General features: G+C 55.5%; 1 protein-coding gene across 3 annotated transcripts in view; it reads left to right on the plus strand.

Moving 5' to 3' along the window:
* Positions 3,661–19,457, plus strand: part of NTNG2 (netrin G2) — a 71,291-nt gene continuing 55,494 nt past the window's right edge. The window contains exons 1-4 of one of the 3 annotated variants that reach the window (XM_018056031.1): positions 3,661–4,256; positions 6,662–6,764; positions 7,960–8,090; positions 8,327–9,016. In XM_018056031.1, the coding sequence (XP_017911520.1) occupies positions 8,807–9,016 (210 nt within the window). In that variant the 5' untranslated portion in view covers positions 3,661–4,256; positions 6,662–6,764; positions 7,960–8,090; positions 8,327–8,806. The remainder of the gene's footprint in view (positions 4,257–6,661; positions 6,765–7,959; positions 8,091–8,326; positions 9,017–19,457) is intronic. The other 2 variants (XM_018056033.1, XM_018056032.1) reach the window with 2 other exon arrangements.

The raw sequence follows: 19,457 nt of genomic DNA on the forward strand, positions 1-19,457 counted from the left end.
CCCGCTGCGTGAGGCGCTGCCTGAGCCGGAGACAGGCACGGAGCTGAGGCTGCTGAGCTCAGTCTGCCCCCAAACCCTCAGCCCCCTGCCTCTGCAAAGAGAAGTTTATCCAACAAAACGCAGGCGAGCTAAGAACACGTCTTGCTTTATACGTCTCTTGTTGTAGGCAGCACACATCTTGGGAGAAGCGTGGATGAAAGGCACCATATAAAATGCAATCAATTATGAATCACCATTACTGAATTAATCACATGTATGATTAATACAGTAATAATAATTAATGGGAGTATGGTCTGGAGATTAGAGCTGAGAACTGGCCAGGAGGAGTCGGGGTGCTTCTTAACAGCCTCTGCCGCTGCCTGGAGGTGCTACCCTGGGGAATGCCCTGGCCTTGGGTCTTGGTCTCTCCTGCCCCTGGCCCCGCCTTGGCTGTGGAAGTCAGGGGCTCAGGAATGCCTCCAAACCCCTAGATGGTCCTGGGGCTAGTTCCCAGGATCTTACCACCTATTTCCAGCACATCGCAACTGCTCAAGGTCAAGGGGACAAATCGAAACCTTGGCCTGGCATAACTGAAAAGGGAGTGAATCAGGTGAAGGGTGAGAACGTGATGGGGGTGGCTTTTGAGCTTACACGACTTTAATCAGTGGTGTGAGCTCGTTTTATCTGTCTGTCCTTTAGTCTGTGCGCATCAGGGTTTGCCTTCTCTTGGAAATCCCCGGAGGGGCTGGACCTCATCTGTTACTGCGCATTGCAAAGCTGGGAGGTCATTTCTGAGTGTGACTTTATAATTTCCTGTTACTTGTCTTACCCCATGCAAGCCTATTTTCTCATTGTGAAGGAGTCAAGCAACACAGAAAGAATATATATGTAATAAAGCATGTCATTCTCCATCTCTCCTGTTCCTACTTTGGTGTCTTTATTTTAAATACACGTATATGTACATATTTATCTATTCATCCGTCTGTCTGTCTATATCTGTATACATATCTCCTTTGTTTAAACAACATAGGTGGAATAAAATCAAATGCATTATTCTGCAGATGTTTTTTAATAGTAGATTCAACATTCACAATTTGAATTTAAACTGTGCAATGGAGCCAAAACTCCACCAACAAAGAGGCTGCTGCGAGAAGGGAGCCAGTAATCATGGGGGGGGGGGTGCGGGAGAGATTCATTAACCCTCTCCTGCCCCTGGTGCTCAGCTTCTTTTCATTGCTGGTGAAAGGTCGTTTGTCACAAGATACCTTAATGAAATTTAAAAATGAACATCCCTTGACCACCTGGTCCCTACATGGCTAGAATCCTATTTGTTTCCCATCTTGGAAAAAAAGCACTTTATGAGTCACTAGAAAGGGATGCTGTCTCCCGGAGGTTGCTATGGCCTGCTGTCAGCCTGGCATCATCGCCCGGGGACCACCTTCTGGGGCAAATCCCCTCATTATGCAGAGGGAGAAACTGAGGCTGGACGTGATGGCCCCGGGCCATATGGCGAGTAGGGGCGGAGCCAAGAAAAGCCCTTCTTCATTCTGACTCTTTCCATCATTTCCAGGATCTGGAAAAAAGGGAGACTAGAAGACAGGTTTGGGAATGGGTCGGCAAATAAGTCTCTTGGCATCAACCCACTGGAGAGGCAGGGGGTGCTGGGGAGAGGAGGCTGCAGAGACATTTTAAACACCGTTTCAGTGGCATACAGCTTTGCACATGGGTCACTTAAACCATCCAGGAAATAACAGGAGCACACCCCAGGTCCCTCCACCGCGTTTAGGTGAATCATGAATAAGAAACAACCTCCTCCAGTCTCGTTGGCTGTCCTGACAGCATCCAGACTGGATGATGGAGGAGCAGGGCGTTTCCGAGGAATTGATGACCCTGCCTGGGGGCGACAGCGGGCCGAGGGCCGGCCTGGGTCATCACTCACCCTGCCTGGGTGGGAGCCCTACACTGTGCCCGTCGCTGCTGCCTGCAGGCCAAATGCTTAAAAATCAAATTGCTGAGATGTGTTCTCCTCCACGGAGCTTCCTCCTGCTGGATGCTTTAAGGCCCAGGGAACAGGTAAGAAGGGGCTGGCAAGCATCTGGTCTCCTGGACAGCTTTGGGGGAGGGGGAGGGGGGGCGCTTCTCCAGTGGAAGGGCTTTGAGACCACTTGCGGGAGGAGGCCCTTGATGGCCTTGTTCTGTCTGCTCCTTGATAAAGGAAAAGACTCACCATTCACATCTCACAGATGGGGAAACTGAGGCCCGGAGGCAACCTGTGCCTCGCGCCCCAAGTCAACCAGCAAGTCAGGGAGTTGCCGCAGAACCTCACGGGGGAGCCCAAGAGCCCTGCCTCCCAGGCCAGCGTCTCCCTCAGCTGTGTGACCTTGGGCGAGTTACTTCACATCTCTAAGCTTCATCGATTACTATAACTTGGGACTTGACTAATAGGAGTTAAGTGCCAGGTCTGTGGGGAAGAACCAGTGGATAAGACACACCAAGCGGTTTGCATGGATCCTGGCATAAAGCAGGTGCTCAATAAATGTTAAATTATGATTATGACTATTAAAGCAGAGGACAGTCTTGAATTCCACATCCACTCTGCAACAACCGGCTAAACGTTACTCAGCACCACAGCCCCCTCAGCCAGCTTGGGGGGAGCCCAGAGAAGGGAAGGGTTAAGGCTGGCAGCGGGGTGGGGCCCCCAGGGGCACACCTTGCTCTTATCCCTGACACCCTCGGTGACCTTGGCCCAGTCCCTCCTTCTCTCTCTCTCTCCTCCACCTCGGGCTCTTTGTTCCTGATGCTTCCCAATGACAGAGCCAGCTGCCTGAGCTGCAGTGAGAACCCACCCAGAGCGCGCCCGGGAGCATCTGAAAGCCACCGGTGCCCCTGCAAGATGGAGACAGCTCTCCCCACAGGCCTGGGAGGCAGCCCGGAAGGAAACCTCCGGGGTGGGGGCCTGGGGGCGCTGAAGAGCCCCAGGGGGCTGCCCAGTGCGGCCAATCCCCCGGCCTCTGCCTAGGCCCCTGCGGGAGTCCTCCCACGCCCTCCTCCCAGGCTCGCCAGGGAGTGAGGCCCCTCCTGCCCCCTACCCCGCACTCCCTCCGGAGCTGGCTTGGCTCCGTCAAAAGCAGGGCCCGTCAGGGTGGAGGCGGCGATGTGTCAGCTGGTATTCAGGCTCCGCTTGTGCGCTCAGATGGTCCCCCTCCCCGTCTCCCCAAATCCACCCACCCACCCCTTTACCCACTGCTTGGGGCCTTCTGGGTGGCAGCACTTCACAGAGGGAGACGGAGCAGCAGCCTTGAGCCCCTGGCTTGTTTGGGGGGCGGGGGGCGGACTGACTCACTTGGACCCCTCCCCCGGGGCCGATGGGGCAGCCCCCACACCCATGGGCGCTGGCACCCGGTCGGGCCCCCGGGGTTTGGGGAAAGGAAGCCGCAGCCCCGCCGCGCCTGGCCCGAGCTGGCTGAGATGCGCTCTGTGTGCGCGGACCCGCTGGCCCCCGGGCCGGGAGGCGATGTGTAGGTTGCGACCCCCGCCCCCCCAGAGCAGGCTCGTTCCCGCGGCCGCCCGCTGGGGCCACCCTGGCCGCGGGCCCGCCGGGACGCCCCTGCTCGCCGCGCCCCTCCCCGGGCCGTGGCGCGTCCCCCGAGTCTCGCAGTATTTCCTTCCTGCACCTTTAAGAAGACCGCTGCTCCGTGGTGGGATGGTGTGTTAAAGCCACACAGAGGAAGTTACGCAGCCCGGATCAGACCGGGAGATAAAAGCCCCGATGGTGATCGTGAGTGATGGCAAGAGGATTTAGCCTCAGCATTAACTTGGAGCGGAGTGCAGGGGGGCAGTGAAGCGCCCCGGCCATCTGGCCCGCGCCGCGCCCCGGGGGGGGATGCCCCGGCGCCCCGACGAGCCGCCGCGAAGCCCACCCGGGCCGGGGGCTGCCCGGTGCCCGAGCGCGGGTCCTCTCAGAGCCGCCCAGGGGGCCCCAAAAGTTTGCACTTGTTAGCGGCGACCTCCGGCTCGGCCCCCGGCGGGCGATGCAGGCGGCGCGGGCGGCCCCCTCCCCCGGCCCGCGTCTCCGGGACGGCTGCGGGCGGCCCCCCCGGCGTCCGGAGGGCTCCCCAGCCCCGATCTGACAGCCACAGAGGCGGCGGGGGGGAAGGAGCAGCGGCTCGCAGCCCTCGGCCTTCGCCCCCACCCAGCGCCAGCCAGACGGGGGAGGCAGAGCGCCGGAGGGTGGCGGCCTCCGGGGTCTCCGCTCCGGGAAGCCGCTCCGAGCCGGGGTAAGGCGGGCGGGGAGCGCCCGGGAGGCGAGTGGGGTTGGGGGGTGGATATGCTGCAGCTTGGCCAGCCTGCTTTCATTTTTAAAGGGCTTCGGTGACCGCGCAGGCTTTCCCGGGGCCCGGGAGCCACTTAACAGTAGCCCAGCCGAGGCTCGGATGCAAAAGTTACTGGTGGCGACTGCTACTAGCGGAGGACCGGAGTCGCTTGGAGAGGGGTGTGTGAGTGTGCGTTTGTAGCAGCATCTTAAAGGAGTAGCTTGTCTTTCGGGGCTGGCTTTTTCCCCACCAGGGTCTTTTCCCACCATTTGTGCGAGTGAGTGGGGCGGGAGGGTGGATGTTAAGAGAACGCCTGGATGTGTTTGTGGAAAGGAAATTAACCCTTCCTTCGCGCAGTTCCCTACCCTGATTGAATCGCCACCCTCTAGAGCCACGCCAATTCCTGCCATCCCCTTCCCCTCTCGGAAAACTGGGAAAACGTGCGAGTTGCACAGAAAAACTCTTGCGTTCCGGCCGCCGCTAGAAACTTCTTTCGGCGCCTGGGAGGGGTGGGCTGATGGGGAGGATTATGCGCCCGGACCGGCTCGGGGACAGTGTGGAGTGGAACCTGGAGCTGGGCGGCGCGCGGACTGTGGGAGCAGGGGCCGCGAGACGCGGGAAGAGGACCGCGGGCTCGCAGGGTCCGCCGGCTCCGGCTCCGGAGTAAGTTGCCTGCCTGGGGGCTGGGGGCGGCGGCGGGGTCGCTGCCGGCTGCGGCGCTGGGCAAAAGGAGAGTAATTGCCGGGCGCTTTGCTCGGCGTCTCCTAATTAAAGGAGGAGGTGCCAAATGAGGGGGGCACCCCTCGGCGCCCTCCCGGCCTTTATTAAAGGTGTGATTATTAATTGCTCCGGGGTTTACACTCAACTTCGGAAAGACAAAAAGCGACGGAGGGCTTGCCGGGCACGTTGCCTTGCGAAGCACGACGCCGGCAGCCCACCCGAAGCGCGGACTCTGAACCCCTGGGGTCCGCGGCGGGGAGCTGACCCCCTACCCCACCAGCAGCCCCGTGCCGCAGCCCCACACTCCCTGTGGAGGCCTCCTCGCGCCCCACCCGCCGCGCTCAACTTTTAGGGGTTGCCTGGGAGCTGAGAGGGCTTGCGGCGGGGGAGGTGGGCATCCGGAGCCCGAAGAGGCTGCCGTTCCGAGGCTGGGGCACCCGGGCCGCCAGCAGTGGGATGCACGCTCGCGGGGCGGCGGTGAGCGGGTGCACCCATGGGACCGGCCCGGGGTTCGGGGGCGGGGGGGCGATGGTTAGAGTTGGGAGGGTGGGGTGGGACTGGAAGGTGACCCTGACCGCATCTGAAGGTAGATTTCACCCCCTCTTCCGCTGTCCCGCTGGGAAGGAAGAAAGAAACCGGGGTGTGGGCTGGGTCCCAGGAGAAACTCCCAGCTCCCCCTCTCCAGGGACCACCTCTAGGGGGTCCCCGCCCACCAGGCAAGTTTCCCAGGAGGCGAGGGCCCAGCCGGCAACTCGGGAGGAGCTTGCTTCGAGCCCAGCCAGCTCGAGAGGCGCTAATTCAATAAGACAGAGAAATCTGAGTTCAGAAATCCTGGTAAAATCTAATTTTCGGGTTTTAATACCCTGGCTATCAGCCCCTCCCCCTCCCCTCCCGTTCCTGAGGACTCTTAAAAGAAAATAAAGCGCATTGATTCTATTTGTTTCTGGGAGCTGCAGTTTCTTAATAATATCAGGTGAAGATTTATTTTCCAAGGAGAAAACAATCTACTGGGACCCAACCTCTCACTCCTGAAATTTCCTATACTGGCTTCTCTCTCCTCGCTTTCCTCCTCACGGTGCCGAAGACTCTCGCGTCTCTCCCCCTCCCGTTTTTTCCTCTTTGGCAAAAACCGACTGTAATAATATTCTCGTGCTGAGCTCACAATTCCCTTATGGTGCCAGCAATGCCCAGTTGACTGACTAGTTATAAACACGGTTATTGCCCCCCTCCTGGGCAGATTTTGTGGTTGTTGGCCCCCACCCTCACCGCGTTTTCCAGGGAATGCATGGCGTTTAAGCCAACGCAACTGCAAAGCAATTGATACTTTGGCAAGGGATGCTGCCTCGTGGGTCTGGCGGGCCTCCTGGCCTCCGGGCCTCGCTGCCTCCCCGCGTCCAGCAGCGTTCAGGCTGGGAGCATCACTGCAGATGAAGGAAGCCCCAGGCTGGGTGGGTCCTCCCTGGGAGCCGAGAAGCCTGGCGCCCTGGTGTCCCGTATCAGGAGCGCCCCACCTGGGAGTGAACAGTTGGGAGCCTGCGGCTGGAAGAATTAATTAGGGACGTGCTGTTTTCTGGGCAGCACAAAGCTCAGATAGAGGCATCCAAACCTTTGCCGGCCGGCGCTATTTTATTTTTACTACATTTTCTCAGGTTGTAAAAATAGTCTCCAGGCGGATTCTGAGAGTTTTCTAGCAAGGAGCACATTCAAGGCCAGGAGGACTCTGTGACACCGTTTCTCTCGAAACGGCCAGAGGTGAGATGTGAAAATGCGTCCCCCTGGCTCCTCATTCATCTCCATCAAGAGCCCTTCAGCCAGAGAGAGGGGCAGGGGCTGCCTTAATGCGGATTTATGATGCCCCCAGCCTGGAGCGTTGGGACCTAGGCTGGGGACTCCGCCTGGGGAGGAGCTGAGCGGCCAGACCCCATTTGGACAGTGTCCCCAACCCTCTAGTTTGTCATTTTGGGCAGGAGTGGGTTTGTGTCTGGATGGAGAATGGAGGAGCATGGTAACGTAGTTGTCTCTTCTGGACCTTCTAGATACAATGGCTGAAGAGTCAGGTGAGCGGTGAAGGTAGCATGGCTGCTGCAATAGTTTGGGAATTTAGGTGCAACAATCAGAGACATAATTACCAGAATTAATAACACACATGGCTCTGGTGTGACTCACTGCAGTAACCTTTACCCTATTTATTGGCTAAGTATTTCTGGCCAGGATCCCTCACTGGGGGACCAGATTCTCCTGGGGATATATCAAATGTCTGGGAACACATCACATTACTGGAGTCATTAGTTATATCTATTTAGGGCTTTTAAATAATTACAAGTAGCTTAAAATAGTAAAGCAATAATCATAATGGTGACCTGTTTATAAACATACCCTCTAAGGATGACTGCAAAATTTTGGCCTCGATCGGAAAAATCTAATATGACACACCATCGTCACTTCCGTCAAAGTCTTCAACATCCCTAGTTCCTTACAGTTGAAAATTAAATTCGCCATTTCAGAATTTTGGAGACAGTTATTAGCACCTGGTGTGTAACTTTTGGCCATGCGTGGACCGTTCTTTCTCTGAGCCTGTCCACACAGCCTCATCGACACCTATAATTACAGCCTCATCTCTGCCTTCAACGGTTTTGACATTTTGACTTGTCAGTTGCAGTATTTTAAAGCCACCATTCCATCTCGGCTCCTGGGGCTTTTTAGAAAGTCATTGACCCCAAACGGGGACGCTTCTGCTGACCTCAGGACCCCCAGAAATAAGGAGAAAGCGCATCGCCTTCTTGAATAATCTACCCCGTCTCCAAATGTGCTTCTCCGGTATTAATGAAAATAACCCAGTTTTCTCCAGAGACCTTGCTAATGCAGCTTCGTGTTTTGCACATTTTGCCAGAGAGCTTTTGTTCTTCTACGTCTTTATCCCCCTCTTTCTCTATTTAATTTGTTGCAGGTGTTGTTGCTAATGAGCTCTCTCTCCTCCCTCCCTACAATGAAAGACAAGCCAGACCCCGGGTACCTGGATGGATTGGGAGCTGAAGTCTCAGAAACTTCCTGATAAGTTGCTGATGGCTACCAGCCAAGGTCAGCTGCCCCCATTAGCGCCTGTCCCCACCAAAGCAGACCCCAATAAGGTGCTCCCCAGTTAACACCTCAGTCGCTGCTTTTCATGCTTCAGTCCAGCTGTGATTGTTGTCGCTTTCAGTCCATATGAAAAGAAATCTCTTTCACTGGCCAAAATGCCAAGTCCAGTCCCATAGGGGGACGTGTGTGCAGCTAACAGGTACGCTGCCTGATTTTGTTTTATCTTTACAACGCAGGCCAGAGGGTGGTTGTGCAGTTGTGTTGAGCACACATCACACATGAAAGGGCCCTTAAAAGAGCTGGATTGATTGGAAGGACAAAAATTAAAAGCAATCCGATCCGGCCTCATGCCAGATCCCTGCGGACTCTCTCCATCTCCCATTTCCATCCACGGTCACAATTGGAGCGTTTGCCTGATTTGATCAGGTTCACCTCTGGGAGAGGGGTGATGCCAAGGTGAGGAGGACGCCAAGTTGTGGGCAACTTCTTGATCTGCCCATCAGCACTCTGAGAAACGCCGGCTCTTGGTTTTCCGTATCGGCCTCTTGGAAAAACCAAGTTTCCTCGCTGTTTGCAAGCTGGCCGAGTCCCTGGGACATCTGGCCTCCGTCGCCCGGTAGATGTGGCTCTTCCATGCTGAGGCTGTGCGCCCTGCCTGAGCCAGCTGCCGCCTCACCGGGCCCCCTGCGGGCCGCGCCCCTGGGGACTGCGCCGCCATGCTGCGCCTGCTGGTCCTCCTGCACTGCCTGCCGCTGGCCTCCGGGGACTACGACATCTGCAAATCCTGGGTGACCACGGACGAAGGCCCCACCTGGGAGTTCTATGCCTGCCAGCCCAAGGTGATGCGCCTGAAGGACTATGTCAAGGTGAAGGTGGAGCCCTCTGGCATCACATGTGGAGACCCTCCGGAGAGATTCTGCTCCCACGTAAGTCGGCCCCCTGCTGTGGCCTTCCCTCAGGCCAAGTGGGTGGGGGTGGGGGTCTGGGCGAACACAGCGGGAGGACCCGGACGCCAGGCTGACTTTCCCGCCTGTAGGACTGGGACCGTCTCTGTCCCACCTTGGAAATGCACCAGAGCAAAGGCTGCCCTGAGGATGCTGGGGTCACGTGATGCCATTCTTTGGGGTGGGGAAATTCTTGGCCTGGTGATCACTGGATCCTCTCCTCTGGGAAAACCACCAAACCACCACTGTAGTCACAGTTGCCCAGCCTTGCAGATAAGCCCCGCCTCCCTTGTAGGAAGTCAGCATCTGGGCGAGCAAGCAAGGTGCTATTTGCAAGATTGCACTCTGCCTTCCCCCTGTTCATCCCTTCAGGGGGCCACCTCCTGGTCCACCCAACCCAATCCAGCAAACCATTTGCCAGGCGAGGAGAGGCCAAGCGCCCTTTGCAGGGGAAGGTTTGGTGGAAGTGCAGAGGGGATTCGTAAGGGAGGAAGGAAGGGGTCACATCAGGGTGGCTGGTGTGCAGTGACCGCAGTCACTGGCTAAGCCAGGGGAAGGGAGGCGTTCTGGTGGGTGTCACTTGTCTCTAGTTGAAGATGGAGTCAGAGCCACAGGGCACATCAGTGCTCCGATAACAGCGACAGTCATAACCGTGGGGGTCATTTACGCCAGCCCCTGAGCGTGGGGCTTGAAAGCTCACTACGAGTCATTCCTTCGAGTCCTCACTCAGCTCAGCTGGCTTGATTCTGCGTCACACAAAGTTTCAGGGAGTGAGCTCTGGACCGGTGGCATCTCTGAGCTGCTCTCCTTTAAAGTGTGTACCCAGAGCACACACTCAGGTCACCCTAACAAGTTTAGTTCACCCTAACATGCTCAGGCTAGGGACTGCCCTGGTGGTCCAGTGGTTAAGAATCCACCTTGCTATGCAGGGGACACGGGTTCGATCCCTGGTCAGGGAACTAAGATCCCACAGGCCTTGGAATAACTGAGGCTGAGTGCTACAACTACTGAAGCCTGAGCACTCTGGAGACTGGGCGCCACAACTAGAGGGCCTGTGTGCTGCAAGGAAAGATCCCACGTGTCACAACCAAGTCCTGATGCAGCCAAGAAAATAAGTATATATTTTAAAATAAATAAATAAAATAAAATGCTCAGACTAGGGTCTGGCACAGAAGAAGTGCTCCTAGATGGTAGCTGTTGGCATTCCCATTGTACAGATGGAGAAACTGAGGCCCAAAGTCACAGCCCAGAAAGTGGTAAAGCTCTGATGCGAGTGTCTGGCTCCAGAGTCACTGAGCTGATCTGCCTCCCAAAAGATGCCTTCCACTGGGCAGAGCCCTGCAGGCCCTGGGTCAGGCAGGAGGCTGGACAGGGAAGCCAGGCTGCTGAAGCCACAGGAAGGGCTCAGTGTCATCCTTGGGTGGTTGCTGCCTCCATGTGTCCTGGGGGAGCCTCCAGTGCTCTGGGTTTATGGATGGACTGAGCGGGTGTCCCCACCGGGCTCCTAAGGATGGCTCAGTCCCATGGGGTGCGTGGATCCTATCCCAGAGCAGTCAGCCTGGGGATGGGGGTTCCCACTGGGACGGTCAGTGGTCAGGAGGCTGTCACTGTGGGCAGTGGGCAGGCTGGCCAGCCCCGGCGGGGGAGAGAGGGGGACAGTAACGGAGGAGGCAGCACAGGCCAGGAGCCAGGGGCCGCCTGGTCCCACTTCACTGAGGACCCCAGGGCTTCGCTGGCTCAGGGGTGGGCAACGGGGCTGGCTCCTGAAGGTCAGGGCCAAGGTCAGCGCTGGGGGAGCCCAGCTCTGAGCCGCATCTCAGGCTGAGTGTCCGCCCCAGCTCATGCGAGGACTTCTCCACTCGACTCCCAGAGCAGAGTCAGCTGCCGCCTCTTGTGTTAGAGTCTTGAGTGTATTTCTTCTTTTAAATATTCATCGCGATTTTAATGTGCCGAGGGCAGGGGCATGGGGTGGGTGGCGAAATCTTAAATCACTGGACCAGCTTCTGATCAAGGCCTGAGGAGTGGGGATGACCATCAGGTGGGAGTCCGAGGCCCTCTCCTGGCCAAGGCTGCCCCCATTCTCACACAGAGCCCAGCGCAGCTGCCAGGGTGGGGTGGTCACCCCACCACAGTCCTGATGCCGCCCAACCTGGGTCCTGGAGCCCTTGGCTGTGGAAGGAGCTTCTGCCACCTTCCTGTCCTCTCCTGGGAAGATGGTGAGGAGCGCGGCGGTAGAAAAACAGCATCTCTACCTTCCTCTGCTTGGTGGGTCCTCGGTGTCCCGACACCAACCTGATGGACTTAAATGTTTCATGATGGGCTGCCATCCACCTCTGCCTTTGATCACAAACATGCAGCCCACGGGTGTGGGGACACCGCCCAGGCTGCTTCTACAGGGAAGAGGGGGTCACATCCAGATGAATTCAAACCACCACCCCGCTGTTTACCGCAGCTTCCCCGAGCAGGTTCTGTGCTGCTGCTGCTGCTGCTGCTAAGTCGCTTCAGTCATGTCCGACTCTGTGCGACCCCGGAGACAGGAGCCTCGCCAGGATTCTCCAGGCGAGAGGTTCTGTGTGTGTCTCATTAAATCACCTCTTGGATGCTCCAAGGTGGTGACCGTTCTAATCCCATTTTAGGGATTAGAAAGTGTTGGCTAAATCCCTCCAAGGTCATTCAGTCTCGAGGGCAGGCCGGGAACTTGTGCGCAGCCAGGCAGGGCCTGCGCTTACGCTCCAGGTGGCCCAGCCTTCCCTCTCTGAGCTTCGGTGAAGTAGAGATGCTGCTGCTGAAGGCGTGTCACAGTGCTGGGAAAGGACACAGCCCAGCCATGCGAGTCCCAGCACACAGTAGGTGCTCACGGTGTGGTAGCCGTCGTTTGCTGGTTATTGTGGCTTTTATGCTCTCTGCGGTGTCCGGGCCTTTGCTTCTTTGCCCCACCCCAGCCTTGAGGACGTCCCGCCCTGTATCTTGGGCTCAGGGGCGCAGGCGGTTGGATATGTACTCAGGTAGCCGTTAATTCCTCTAGCCTTGGCCGGTGGTTTTAACCAGCCACCAGGGGGCGCCCTAGTGGTACCCAGGCGGCCCTTAGCCCCACTTTAGCCTCAGGATTGCCCAGTGGGTCCCTGTTTCCTGGCATCCCTCCTGCGGTGAGTGCTGAGCCTGTCGCAACATCCATCCAGGTCAGAGCGTGAGCCCTGAAGTGTCCTGAGGGTGCGCCAGGGGCTGGGGACGTGGGGTGGGGGTGGGGGAGGGGGGTGACTGCCCCTCACAGGCTTCAGTGTGCAGACTCTCCTGGCCTTGGACTGGTTGTCCTTCCGCAAGGCCGCCTGAGACCTGAATTGTAAATTCCAGCCCGGTGAGGAAGGGGAGGGAGGAGGAAGACCAAGATAAATGAATAAATAAAAAACTATTGGCTCTAAATGCACAATGAGAATTAATAGGGCTGAGCTCTCAACCAAAGATTCTCGGGCAAGGGCGAAATTTCAATGAGGGCCGCAGGAGATGGCGGGCGGCCTCCCACCTCTGACTCCCAGTGCCTGGCCGGAGGGGGCCAGGCTGCTGAGTCTGCAGAGCCAGAGAGAAGGAGGCAAAGGCTTCTCAGCCTCTTGCAGGGCCCCTTGAGGATGGGGAGCAGTCCCACGGTGCTCTGAAAGAGAGGTTGCCCACCAGCCACTTGCACAGCCACGAAAGGAAGGGGGAGACCTTGTCCTTGTGCCTTGAGCCTCAGGAGAGAGATGGTGAGCAAAGAGGGCTGGGGGCACAGACCAGGCAGGTGATGTTGAAAATGTCCCTACAGCTGGCTGCCCACTTGCCTCCCGAGATGCACCTTGTTAGAAATACTGGGTCCTGGGCAACCCCCCGCCAGACCCTCAGAGCCAGAAGCTGCATTTTAACAGGAAATTCAGGTAATTCAGATGCACACAGGGTACGCTCTGAGGAACACTGCTCTACATAATCCGTCAACGATGGGTGATACTTATTATTGATGATGGGCAGGCAAGAGACCTGTGCTTCCCATGGGACCTTTGCAGAGTAAGGGGGTGTCACTACTGCTGAAGGAGGAAGGCAGACAGCAGGAGGAGCGGGGATCCCAGAGTGAGGGGTGAAGCTAGGAGCTCAGACTCCTGAATGTTGGAGACCTGGTGGAAGGTTCCGGAAAGGTGTTATGATATCCAGACAAAAACTTCAAGCTTGGAATCCAAAGACCTGAGCTTGCATCCTGGCTTTGCTGCTTATGGGCTGAGTGATGTGGGACAAGTCTCTGAGACTCCGTTTCCCCACCGGTAATGGGATGTGATGATAGCTGCCTTGCTCACCTCTCCAGCTTGCTGGGAGAAGGAAGTGGTTCTCTCAGTATATCAGCAAGTGCTTAGAGAATGCCAGTTCTCTTCTAGTGTGAGGCTTTGATAGTGCTGTTGATCCAGTCTTGAGCATCTGGACTTTTCCACGGTGAAATAGGTGAATGTTAAACATTTCATTTAAGGAGACTTCAGCACACAGAGACGCCAGGGTCTTGACATACAGGAAAACCCAGAGCACACGTGTTTCTCAGAAGCTGCTTTGCCTTCTCTGTGCCTCAGTTTACCCGGATGAAGAGCCAATGGCCCCCCATCCCTCCCCTAGGGAGTCTGCTGGGGTGATAACTCAGGTGGCAGGTGGGTCCTGGAGACCTCAAGCCCCTCCCCACTGTGACATTGAACAACACGTGCAATCAAGGTCACAGATGTCCCGCCTCCTGCCAGAACGTGACGTTCTTGAAATGTTTCCATCCAGTGGCACTGAGCTCACCAGCTTACCAGCACCCAGCTCACTGGCCTGGGCCCCCCTCCCCCTGTGTTCTGACCCCAAACCCACGGAGGACAGGGGAACACCCTTCTCCAGCCTCCCCCCTTCTCCACATCACACCCCTCCTGTCCAGTTTCCAGGGCTGACCTCATGCCAGGTGCAGCTGTCGGGGAGAAGTGAGATAACTCTTGCAAATCCAAGTAGACAACAAGAGAAACAGGGCAGGTGTTCAGGGTGGTACCCGACTAACACTGAGTGGGTGAGATGGAGACCTAGTGTAAGGAGCTTGCAAAGGATGAAGGCACATCCCGCCTCCCCCCACCCACCCTGACCCCCCGCCCCGCCCATCCCTCCCAGCTCCAGCTTCCCGCAGTTTTCCCGCCTTCTCTACCTGGAATGTCTTCTTTGTTTCCTTCATGTCTGACCCTTTTGTGCTTATCTAGATAACCCAGGCTCCTTTTGAAAAAGGAGCTTTTGAACCTTTTGGAAAAGGTTCATGCTGGAACCCACCTTCTCCAGGAGGCTTTTCCTGACTCCCTAGCCCAGGAGGGTTAAAAGACCTCATCTGGCTGCATCCTTGTCACTTAAGCTCACAGATGTGGCCTCCTAGTTAAGAGCTCAGGCTCTAGAGGCAGAGACGTAGAGGTTGGAATCCCCTGCTGTGTGACCTTTGGCGTGAGGCTTAACCTCCCTGAGTCTCATTTCCTTAAATAGGACTGCTGATAGAACACATATGGATGCTCAATCCACGTTCATTACTCTACGCCTGATGTTTGCCTCCCTCCTGGGCTGGGAGCTCCTCGGGGGCATGGCTGCCTTGTTCGTCTTCGCATCCCTCCCTTTTGGTTCAGTCAGTGCTCAGCAAGCATTTACTGAACCAATGAGTGGGTGGGTGGAAGGACAGTGTAGTCCAGGAAGTCTTCTCGGAGGAGGAGAGATTAGGGCTGAGTCTTATGGGAAGAACTAGGGTTTGATCAGGACAGAGGAGGCACCCAAAGCCTCTACTTCTCCCCAGTTTGCACCCCTATTCTGTGAGGTTTTCAGTTAGCTGGTAGCAGGAGGTCTGCACAGCTCTGTCCTTAAACAGGAAGTGATTTTGGAAACTGAGCTTCATCCAGCCCTTAGTTAAAAGCCGCTCAGTCTCTTGAAATGCCCGAGGCAGGTCCCAGCCTGGGACAAGAATAGTTCCACGCATGACATCTTGTTGCTTGGCGAAGCCTCCTTCCTGGGGAGCAGACGAGTGACAGGATGGGGACAGCCCTGCCTGCGAGGGCCCCGTGGATGAAATCCTGGCCTCCTACTTTTTCAAGGGAAGGAGTTTGGGTCCAGACACCCCGAGGAGGGTTGGGGGCAGAGCCTCTGGAGTGCCTAGGGAAAGGGAAAGGGCTTGGAGGAGACATCGTTCCAAAGAGTGTCAGACTTAGAGCTTCGAGAACTTTCCAGTCTATGCACCCCACCTTCCCCAGGCTCATCTGCCTCTCTACATCCCCTGTCCCTGACTTTTCATATATATTCATTTTTCTGTTTCAATGAGTGTTCAACACAAACTGCCTCAAGTTCCATGTGTGACGACGAAGCGGGGGTGGATTGATGAACAGGCAGGCGACCCCAGCTGTGGGTGAGAAGTTGAGGTTCGGGATGGGACAAGTGGGGGCTCATGCTCATCCCTTTCTGGGCTGTGGGACTTTGGATAAGTCCTTCATGCTCTGAGCCTCGGTGTTCTCATCTGAAAACTGGGGTGACGCAAAACACGGTCTCAAAGGCTGGTTGTCTGGATGAGATGAGACAAGGGATGGAAAGCCCCCAGCCTGGAGCCTGGCAAAAAGTGAATGTTCCCAAAAAGGGATTATTTTTTTCACCCCCAGTCTAGAATTTAGCTTGAGAGACACAAGGAGTAAAAGTAGACGTTAACAGAAGAGGAGCCTGGGAGCCCAGTGTGTAAGTGTGCTGTGGAGCACACACCAACTGCTGGCGGGGCCAGGGAGCGGTGTGTCAGAGCAGAGAGAGTGAAGGATGGGGCAGGACCCCCGCAAGGACAGCCCCTTAGCCAGGTTTCCCCAGCTGTGCAACGAGCTTTGGCTAGTGTGCCGTGGGAGTTCAGAGGCAGGGGGCTGGACCCCAGGGTGGTCTGTGACCTTGAGGGGTTGGAAGCATTCAGAAGAGTGGATGACAGGGGAGGGGACAAGCCACTTGGCCGGTTGGTTTCATCAATGCCCCTGCCCTGTAAGCCTGTGGGCGGGGCTGTCACTGTGCCCCGGATGGAGAAATAGATCGAGGCTCCCCAGGGCCCACTGTCGGTGGAGCTGGGATTCAGCCTTCTCCGCCTGGCTCCTAACCACTCCCCAGTGTCAGGGGGATTAGACCAAGGGTGTTGGGGGAGGAGAGGAGGAGGAAAGGAGCACTAGGCAGGCAGAGACCCGAGGAGGCCCACAGGGCGTGCAAGTCCTGGGGCTGGACCAGAGCTTGGCAGGCTCAAAGAAGCAGGTGCCAAGCTGCAGCCCCTCCCCCTTACCAGCCAGCCATCACCACCCCAGGAAGGGGGTCCAGGCTGTGCTCCTGATCCACAGCCCAGACCCCAGGCTCTCCTGCCTCAGGCCTGGCCAGGGCCCACTGGGCCCCCGAGGAGGCCTGGCTCCTTCCTAGAGGGAACCAGAGTGTTGGAGAAAGTGGGAAACGGCAGACGATGCATGGTTCTGTTCGGCTTTGCTTTGCAGGTTCTGATTTTTTTTTTTTTAATCATCACAGCAGATTTGCTTAAATATATGAAAATGTGTTTCTAATTCGCCAAGCATACACCAACTGCTGGCAGGGCGTCAGGGGCCAGGGAGTGGTGTGTCAGAGCAGATAGATTGAAGGGGGCTGGGGGCTGGGTGGTGCTGGGCCCCGCCAGTCTCCTCGCGGCAAGGACAGCCCCTTAGCCAGGTGTCCCCAGCTGTGCAACGAGGTTTGGCTAGGTTAACCACTTCATCCAGCGTGGCTGTGTGATCATAGATGCCTTCTCAGAGTTTGGGGAAAATCTATGCCGGAGTTCAGACTTGGTCAAAAACTGACAAAACGGGGGGCTCCAGTGCAGATAGAGGGGCTCTGAATACATTTCCTGTGCTCAGCGCAGCACTGGGATTTTTTATTTCCAAATTCAAATCCCTTTATTATAGTATTCTATTAAAGGAAAATGAAAACAAAGAAAAACAAAGCTGAGTGCTAAAGATATAATTGTACATCACATCATTTCCCTTTGGTGTCAGCTTCTAAATTCTTTTTTAAAAAGTTAATTGAGGTGTAATTGACATAGAACGTGGTATTAGTTTTAGGTGCACAGCAGAATGATTTGACATAGGTACGTACTGCAAAAGAGGGACTTCCCTAGTGGTCCAGTGGTTAAGACTCTGCCCTTCTCACGCACAGGGCATGGGTTTGATCCCGGGTTGGGGAACTAAGATCCCACATGTGGCCAAAAAAACAAAAAGCTATTACAAAAGAATTACCACTCTAGTTTCTATCACCACATAGTCACAGTTACAATTTTATTTTCTTGTGATGGAGGCACTTTAAGAATATTTTTTAATTAAAAAAAATTGCGATGATAGTCACATAACTTGAAATTAACCATCCATTTTTTAAAGCTGGGGTAAAATACATATAACATAGAATCTGCCTTTTTAGCCGCTTTAAAATATTCAGTTCAGTGGTATTTAGCACGCTCACAACATCGCACAGTCAACGTCTCTATTTCCAAGAGATTCTCATCATCTTCTGAAAGGAAATCCCATCTCTATCAGCAGCCGCTCCCCATCCCTCTGTCCCCAGCCCTTGGCAATCATTAGTCTGCTTCCTACATCATGCCTTTGCCCATTCCAGACACGTCCTTTAAATGGAATCAGACCAGGTGTGACTTTTTGATCTGGCTTCCTTCACTCAGCATCATGTTCTGGAGCTTCACCTGTACCAGTACCGTGTTCTTTTTTCTAGCTGAGTAATATTCCATCATGTGCTCTCCCATGTTTTGTTTATCCCTTCGTTAGTTGGTGGGCATGTGGATTGTTTCCACTTTGGGGCTATTATGAATAATATTGTCATGAACCTTTATGTACAAGTTTTTGTGTGGACATGTGGTTCCATTTCTCTTGGGGCTACACCTAGGAGGGGAATTGCTGGGTCATATTGGGCTTCCCGGGTAGCTCCAATGGTCTCTGCCTGCAATGCCGGAGACCTGAGTCTGATCCCTGGGTTGGGAAGATCCCCTGGAGAAGGGAAGGGCAACCCACTCTAGTATTCTTGCCTGGAGAATTCCATAAACAGAGGAGTCTGGCGAGCCACAGTCCACGGGGCCACAAAGAGTCGGACACGCCTGAGGGACTAACACACGCAATTTTAGATTTACGTTTTTGAGCAACTGCCAAACTGTTTTCCAGAACAGTTGCACCATTTTACATTCTTACCAGCACTGTTACAAGGGGCCCAATTTCTCTGGGTCCCTGCCAACACTTGTAACTTTCCAGTTTTCATTTGTATTATGACGGCTAACCCGGTTGGTGTGAGCTGGTGTTGCATTAGGGTTTTGATTTGCGTTTCTCTGCTGATGATGCTGGTATCGTGTTCTCCCGGGCCATCTGTACATCTTCTTTGGAGAAATGTGTATTCAAGTCTTTTTGCCCAGTTTTTCACTGGGCTGTCTCTTGGTTGCTGAGTTGTATGTGTTTTTTAATATATTCCAGATACTAAATCCTTATCAGGTGTGTGATTTGCTAATATTTCCCCCACTCTACAGATCATCTTTCTCTCTCTGGAATGTGCCCTGTGGGGTTTTTTGTTTGTCATCGAGTTTTCTTTTTTCTTGGCCTTTCTTGGTGCTGGGTCTTTGCTGTAGCAGCATTTGGTGGCTGGCCTCCCAAGAAGTGCCTGAGCGGCACCTTCAGGGCGGGTATGGCCTTAAGGTCAGAGTTTGCTTTCTGGCCTGTGAAGGTGAGCTCTCTGCCTGGGTGCAGCCTCCCATGACCCAGTCTTGCTCAGAGTCGGCTCTCACAGGCCTCGGGGCTTCTCAAGGCCCCTGCCCCGACCCGCCCACAAGCCGTGGCTCTTGCTGTGGCAGCGCCATGGAGGGTGGACCGGAAGGGGATGTTTGTGGCAGGTGGGCCAGGCCAGGGCGGGAGGCAGGCTGCTGGGCAGAATGTCAGGGATCACCGCCAAGTCAGCCTCGGTGGCCGCTTTCCACCGTCAGGAGCAGGGTGTGTGTGGCCCAGCCCTCAGCGGGGAGCTTCAGGAACCAAGAGCCAGGGACACACTCGTGGGTCTTGTGTCTCACCACCTGCTAGTGTTTTTTCTGCCTGCCCATATTGCTGTCTATGGGGTCACACAGAGTCGGACACAACTGAAGTGACTTAGCAGCAGCAGCAGCAGCCCCATATTGCAGGATTAGTCTGCTATTTCCCAAGACCTCCCTGTGCTCCAGACACCCTGTAAAGCACTGTGCGTAGCATTTGTGTCTGTCCACAACACTGGGATGGGTATATTGCAAATGAGGAGAGGGAGGCTCAGAGAGGTGCAGAGACTTACCCAAGTTTGCACAGCAATGACAAGGCCAGGACCTGTCTCTGGGGCCCTGGCCACTGTCCCATGCTGCCTTGTCGAAAGTCTGACC

This window comes from Capra hircus, chromosome 11 (assembly GCF_001704415.2).
Source record: "Capra hircus breed San Clemente chromosome 11, ASM170441v1, whole genome shotgun sequence".
Taxonomy (NCBI): domain Eukaryota; kingdom Metazoa; phylum Chordata; class Mammalia; order Artiodactyla; family Bovidae; genus Capra; species Capra hircus.